The following is a 7,562-nucleotide window of genomic DNA, read 5'->3' as shown; positions in this document are numbered from 1 at the left end:
CAAACCAAAAAATATCATTCAGGTTTATTTTAGATTTATTAGAATAAATGTGCGGGTAGAACCTTATTAAAAGTGCATGTAATTTGCCTTTGAATGCTGCTACACTTAAAAAGTCTGCTCCTTTTTCTGATTTTCAGTAATGAAAAAAATGAATGCAACCACAGCTGGGAAAAAAGTGCTTTCAAGCCGACCGTATCATAACAATAAAGATCATTTTTCCCCTCCAACATCTTTTGTGACAGGAACAGTTTCCAGTTACTACTTGTATACCTGCATGACAATTGTTCTTATTTAATTATTAAGAGTTTATCACTGTCAATTACAGACAGAAGTACATTACAATATAAAGATAGTAGACAAGTATCCAAACAGCAGGTTATAAAGTACTTCTTCTTTTTTTTTTTTTTTATTCAATCAAATCCAAGCAACACCACAAAGTGGCATACCCAGATACTACAGTTAAGTGGCTCATCTGATGCCAATATTTGCTCTCCTGCTCCCCCTAGTGGCTCTCAGCTGAAATACACAAAAATGGGGAGTTGACCTCAAATTCCCACTCACACACATGCAGGTACACAAACAGGATGACCTGCAAGAAAAGCCACACAAAACAGGTCACTGGTCCCTTCAGTTAAAGTGACAATTAAGATAAATACTCAAACTCATTACATCAATGTACTCATTACATTAGTCAGATGGATGTAGTACGCTTTTAGTCCGTTTTGATCAGTTTGAGAGAAAAGGAGGGAAGAGATCAGGTAATTCACCATGCTTTATCAAAGAACAGATACAGGTCTCGTGAACGGAAAAAAAAAAACACAACTTTAACAGTGCCTAAGATTATTTCTACAAGTACACAAGACGTACTGTATATAAAAATATCAGACTCTGAATGCATAGGTTAAGTCAAACTGTATTCTGCTTTTTCTAGAACAATAAGCAAACCCCACAAATACAATGTTAGTTATCTCCTTTCCACAGAATCAAAGAAGATCCCATAAAAACCCATTTCAAACATGCTGCTCTCATTCACCCAGGGGGGTGTTTCCTCCATACACTGTTCCACTTCTTCAACCAAACTCCTGCCTTTAACCTGTGGCACAACTTCACTTAATAAAGCGGTTAACATAGTTGAGAACATAAAATAAGCACTCTTGGTGGTCTTCTCTTCTCACAGCAAACTCTGGAAACACATTCTCCCCCCCCCAAACATTGCACTTGGCTTCAACAATAGCGTCTCAATACTTTTCCTCCAATTGTTGAACTCCTTCTTACACGATCGTAGACTTTTTTGACACAAACGCAACAGGCCTAGCTGGTTAAAAAAAAAAATTATACAAATTAATAAAAAATATATCATAAAACATACAAATACAGTAAGAGCTTCAGGTATACATTTGAACAGTAAACAGTCACCACTGGGTAAGAAACCTTTTGATTGTAGGACATGTGTAGTGGCCGCCGACTGCACTGCTTAAAATAAAAGAGGCCCAGCATCGAGAGTTAATGGAATATAAAGTGTTGATGAAAGCAGCATAAACATTTAATATCCGACACAACATGGCTGTGCCTTCTGACCTGTCATGACCCAGTTAAATTCTTAATATACATCTTGTCAGTTTCCATTGAAGTCAGATAGCAACATCTCTGATTCAGCTACCAAATAGAAAACATTAACATTTTTTTAAAATTACAAAACAAAAGCCATACAAATCAATAGTGTTTCTTTCTGTTGTTACATTTTAAAGAAATCTAGTCACTATATAGACAGCTTAAGTTTAAACTCAGTGCAACAAAGACTATCATGTCAGAAATGATAATTTGGATTGACAGAGGAGCATGGAAGCACTCAATCATAGACCAAATGTGACAAAACACAGATCGTCGCGTCCTTTGCTGTAATATATTTATTTCCTCTTCGCTCAGGAAAATAAATCTAACAAGGCTGCATTCTTTTCTGAAGCAGTGATGGTTTATTCTGCAGTCAGTTATCTTTGCTGGCTAGATTAGTTTTTGGTTTCAATTCTAATCACAGTTAAACAGAAGCACAGCAACTGAAAATATTCAACAGAAGGTTTTAACCCCAATGTACGGAAAATCAAGCGGGAGCCTCATACTCAAACTTTGCTGCGACTCAAACACAGTCTCCCTTTATTAGTAAGAGTCAATAGAACTCCAAAAATTAAAAAAAAATAAATACTTCACAGTTGACAGCTTGGGTGTTATGCTGACCGTGGCGAGTAGCACACCCTGCAAAGCGAAAGCAATGATGCACTGAAGAAAAGAAAAATAAGTCCTGCTTCAAGTTGCTGCACGTTTACCTCTACGATGTAAATGAAGTCTTAGTCTGACATGAGAAGACACTAACGAGAACAATTCAAACAAAACTAGTTATGTCTTTTCCACAGTGTATGACTGGATGATTTAAATATGTAGGGAAACCAGTACTCCTACTCAAAAGTGTCCATCCATGTATGGATATAGATTAAAGCGTACTGTATGCGTGGTCAGCAAATAGACGTATAATTGGTCAAAGATTCCTAAGTCTCACCTGGTGAGAGATTACCTCCACCTTAAGAATCAGGCCCATAATAGATGCCCTCTGCAAAGACACTAAGGTTTCTGCCTACAGCATGTATGAAAGCGTGTATGCCAGCTAGAATATCTGATAACACTCTACAGGTCAATTTGTTAGAAATTCAAGTTGATGTGTGCAAGTCCACTGTGCTGAAACTCGTCCTATTCTGTGGACTGATGATGAACTTATCAGTAAGAGTTATGTAAATCCTTCCTGTTGTCCTCTGCTCTTGGTCTTATCAGACCATTCTCCTCTGTGACCACAGTCCACAGCCAGTATAGAGATGTGTCCATATAAGGCTATTGCAGAATCCCAGTCAAGTCCAGTCCAGAAGGAAGACGAGCCAATGTCTCCCTCTGTTGTCCCACTGGAGCTTTGGCACAAAGTGCAGTGGGAGGAGAGAAAGAGATAAAAGAGAGGAGAGAGGGGGGCCCAAATACTTTCGCACATAATCGAGGACACCATGCATCAGTAATCGCTTAGAACTGGTTGGGTACACTAAAGCGGCAGGAGGGCCAGAGGAGGACAGGAGGAGGACAATAGCTACAGAACTTGAAAAAACAAATCCCAGTTAGGAAATTGGCGAAACACCAAAGCCAGACAAAGCTGTAACGAGGGACCTGGGCGGGCAACTAGTTATGGTTGCTTGAGGGCAGCTACAGGAGCCCATCAAAAGCGGGGAGACCTCAGGCTCTGTGGTAGCTCTAGTAGGTGAGGCGGGAGGCCTTCATGTTGTAGCAGGGTCTGTCTGTTAGGCCCCCAGTCCCAGAGAAAAGGGACAGGCCCTCTGCTTTCTCCAACACCACCTCCAGCTCCTGAAAGTCCTGCAGCCGGGCCACGTCCTTGTCCTGGGCAGGAAAGTTAAATGTAAATAAACGACAGATTCATCTACTAATCATTGATTTTCAGGAGAAAACAGTAGAGAGAGGCCATTTGAATTCAATAAATGTTCATCGGCAACTTATGGTGGGGCTATAAAATGCCAGAAAAAAAATAGAATTTCCCTGAGCCCAATATGAAATCTTCAAATTGCTTGTTTTCATAATGAAAATGATCATTTGTTGTAGTCATAAATCAAACAGCTTCTGTTTCACTGTTATTGTTCTATTGTACCAGGCCCTATATGCCATTATTTGTCAGAGGCAGTGACTAATGACACAAACATAGTGTACACAGGGGGGGCAGGAGGTTTCAGTGGGATGGCGAGAGAGTCACAAACAACTTAATTAGAGAGTTTGGGGCAGTGTCACATTCAGTTTGTGTGCATGTCTCAGCCAGAGAGGCAGGCGGACACAGACTGCAGAGCAAACCTGTTTCATATGTATTTATGACAAAACAGAACAGGTGGCATTGTGGCAACGGGCAGGTTAGCGTACTCAGATCTCCAATTCTCCTTCACTGCACACAGAACATGCAGTGTGTGAGACGTGCATGTCTAGGAGTGGCTCTAACTCATGCCCACTCATGTCCACTTTTCTCCCGTGTGGATTTGGCACCAGACCACAGCTGGAGAAGCCAAGCAGTAACCTCTCAGTGTTCAAAGACATACTTACATACACACTATGTGACTTCAAGCGTTACTGTCTAAATTAGGGACTTTCAAAGTTTCCCCCTGCACTGGTGTGCTGTGTCACTCCGGTTATTATTCTTTGTCTGTGGACATTCAATCACGATGGACAACTGTAATGATATCCTCATAAAGTGTAGGTCACACTGAATCTAAATGTGTATCATATCTGTGTGTGCAGATTTGACTGAGTTCTGACTGATAACACTCAAACACAAAATAGAGAAAATGAGCAAACTTCCTGTAAGTTGAAAGATCAATATTCTTCTTTTCGTCATTATAGGCTGAGCATTTTTGAATCCATGTGTGCATTTATATGTGTAGGTTGCTGTAAAGTACAGTGTACTGAATGGTCCCTTGTGCGGACATGACTCTGGATGACAACATGAACTGGTCTGTCATATGCAGGCCTTCATTCCCATTTCTTTCCCCTACCTTTCTCAACATGGTGTTTGGCAGCTTGCGGATCTTCTCCACGTGCTCTGCGCTGATGTCTAACTCACGGCAGCAGACCCTCAGAAGGGAACGATATGTGAGCTCCTGGCGGTCCAGCTCCACCTCAATGAAGTCGTTCTCCCGTGCGTTGGGGTTCTGGATGCGCACCTTCAGCACCAACTCTGGAAAGACAGACCAGGGTGACACCTCTCTATTAACAAAGATATTGTGTTTTTTTATTAAGATGGTGGACACAGCACAAGGTGAGAGTTACTGATCTAATCATACTCACTATTAACCCTTTCATGATTACTCTCTCACCTTGCACATTGACGGGGAAAGTGCTGGTGAAGAAGAAAGGCTGGAAGGCTGGCATGGGCCCGCCAGCCTGTCCGTAGCTCAGCTGCTGCGGGATAGACTGCTGCCTGCTCATAGTTGGGTTAGCGCTGGCCACCGGGGCCTGGACCTGGCTCCCACTGCTGCCGGCCAAACTGGGGCTGGGTGAGGCCAACGGAGGCGAGCACATGGTGCCATTGTGTGCAACTGCATGCGCGTAGTCTGCGTGATTGACAAGATGCGGCTCAACTGACAGGTCCATGGGCACTGCGCAGTTCACAACAGCGTGGTTGTGGGATGAGGCCGGGCTGGGTGACACACCATTTTGCTCAGCAACAGGAATGAATTCCCCAGCCTGGGCTTGGCTGTGGTTGGTGGTGGTTGGGGGAGGAGTGGAGCCGTCAGAGAGCAGGCTCTGTGATTTTTGAGGCTCATGAGTTGGAGAAAGGGAGGCCGAATCGCTGTGCGTGTCCTCAGAGTGATCTCCAGAGCCATTATGTGTAAGGTGCTGGGCCAGGATGACCTCTGACTTGTTATCCAGCTTGGAATACATGAAGGGCGGGTTAGACAAGTAGTTGGGGATGATTGGCAACTCAGGCTCCTTGACTTCAGGCACTTCCTCCACTTCAACTGCAGTAATAAAAGTGCAGGAATAAAAAGGATTATTTCTTCACAATGACACCAAAGATGGCCTCTGTCTCCATCTATACCATAAAAAGGTGTAGATACATTTATACCAGCAACACCCAAGTGTATAACCACGTCAGTGCATCACATCAAGTTAGTACGCAACTGATGTATCACATGCCAGCAACAAAAGACTGCTATAATGATTTGACAGGAACCAGGGGGTAAGAAATGTGTCATTTACCTCCTAAAAGTCGCTTGATCTCTGGTTTGGATGTGAGCTGAGAGGCCAGCTCGTCCTTAGCCGTGAGGATTTCTTTGTCTGCTCCACAACTGAGCAAGTACGACACTATGTGCTTATGGTTCCTCTTGCATGCCCAGTGCAGGCATGTCCTGGTGGGGAAAACGGAGAGAGAGAACACAGTTTAATGAACCAAAACACTCACATGTGCAGATAAAATAACTTTTCCATAGGTCCACCTTTCATCACACAAGTTGTACACTGAACTAGGAAGTTGGAGTCGAACACCACCTGAACTGCGCCTTGTGCTCGAGTGACAGACGTACTATTATAACCTCAGTCTCACAAGATCTGAGCAAAACATATATTGGAGGCACAGATAAGACAGTCTTAGTAATGTTGCATGCTTGTCTGAAAATGTTTAATAACTGTGTTGTATGTGGAATACTTTTTAGACATGAATGTTTTCATTATGTTATTCAAGCCAATCAAGTTCTAAACTAATAGCAATGAGGAATAAGCTTCATAGGAGCCAGTTCACGTCATTATTTCACATCACTCCACAGTGACTGAACCCTTGAATAAAATAATGGCGTCTTTATACTCCACAGCATGCCAGCTAACCTGGCATTTATTTACGGGTTGAATAAGCAAGATGGAAAGCAGCAGGTCAGGCTGACTGAGAAGCCTAATGAGATAACACAGACTAGTTTTAATCCCTCCATCAACGCACTTCGCTGCAACGACTGCACCCAACTTTTCAGTTTAGCCCTGAATATTTGACATGCAGGCTTCAGTTTGAGAGCTCGTGTGTTCGTCCAAACACTCACCATCCATTTATTTCGTTCTGTGAATTAACATTTACTCCACTCTCCACCAATGTCCGCACTTCGTCGATATCCCCGATGGCAGACGCCTCTCTCAGTCGCTCCTGTAATTCTTTATCCAACGAAGTGGTGGACATTTTGGTACAGAAAACTAGCGATGCGAGATCATAGGATACACAAAAGCCTCTCGGGTTGAGTTGTCAATACTAATCGCTTGACAATTTTCCTACTGCTGGCTCCACCGGGGTCCACTAAAAATAGACTTGCCAGCTAGCATTAGCTCCCCGGCTAATCTTACTGGCTAGCTCAGCGCGCTGCTAGCAGACTTTGGTGCTAGCTTGTAGCAACAAAGCGCTTTGCTAATTGCAACTTCGTGTTGACGGTCCGACTCTTTGGCGTTTAGACTGCTGCCGCCGTCCTCGCCATTTACGTCTGTTGCTGGTCCACGTTGTGCCACCACCACCAACACTCATTCAATCAATCAGTGGTGTCGGTGCTCCGTCAGCGCGCTGCCAAAAACACCACCGCCTCGACGGGGGGCATCTTTAGATGTAACAACGGTGGGCACGAAGGTTAGTTCCCCTTTGGATGCCACTTAACTCAAAGTGAATTATGTGAGCGGTTCTTGTCGTTAAGAAAATAACTCTGACGTGGAAAAGGTGAAGTCATTGTTATTAATACACACGTGTTGCTGGGATATCAGTAGCCATGCAACCAGTGGGTCGTAATAATTTCCACATTTTGCATATTGAGAGACAAAAGTCGAGGTGAGATCATTTTTTGCTAATTACTGAATGAAATTATGACTAATATTTATGTGGCTATAAACGTAAGGGACAGGAAATATAGATATAAATATCTGCATTATTCAGTTGTGTTTATTTATTTTGAAAGTGCTCACCGGAAGTTGTAGTTTGCTGTCATGTCTGTCTTGCTGCTTATTTAAACTTT

At 42.9% G+C, this 7,562-nt stretch overlaps 1 protein-coding gene across 1 annotated transcript; it reads right to left on the bottom strand.

The window, feature by feature from the left end:
• Positions 1–2,466: 2,466 nt before the first annotated feature.
• ankrd40 (ankyrin repeat domain 40) lies at positions 2,467–7,188 on the bottom strand. The gene is made up of 5 exons (XM_070848085.1): positions 6,615–7,188; positions 5,788–5,936; positions 4,902–5,546; positions 4,581–4,762; positions 2,467–3,426 (listed from the first exon to the last, which is right to left on the bottom strand). Exons 1-5 carry the CDS (start codon positions 6,746–6,748, stop codon positions 3,283–3,285), a joined length of 1,254 nt encoding a protein of 417 aa, XP_070704186.1. The 5' UTR covers positions 6,749–7,188; the 3' UTR covers positions 2,467–3,282.
• Positions 7,189–7,562: the final 374 nt, after the last annotated feature.

This window comes from Pempheris klunzingeri, chromosome 17, assembly GCF_042242105.1.
Source record: "Pempheris klunzingeri isolate RE-2024b chromosome 17, fPemKlu1.hap1, whole genome shotgun sequence".
In the NCBI taxonomy this organism is placed as follows: domain Eukaryota; kingdom Metazoa; phylum Chordata; class Actinopteri; order Acropomatiformes; family Pempheridae; genus Pempheris; species Pempheris klunzingeri.
Note: the sequence above shows the minus strand (reverse complement) of the source record. Positions and strands in the feature narration are given on the sequence as shown.

Bases quoted from the DNA above. Each gene is read 5' to 3' on its own strand.
- ankrd40 (XM_070848085.1), bottom strand. From the start codon at position 6,748: ATGTCCACCACTTCGTTGGATAAAGAATTACAGGAGCGACTGAGAGAG. The intron at 5,937-6,614 runs GTGAGTGTTTGG...TTTCCCCACCAG, and splicing joins CAGAACGAAATAAATGGATG to GACATGCCTGCACTGGGCAT. The intron at 5,547-5,787 runs GTAAATGACACA...TTATTACTGCAG, and splicing joins GATCAAGCGACTTTTAGGAG to TTGAAGTGGAGGAAGTGCCT.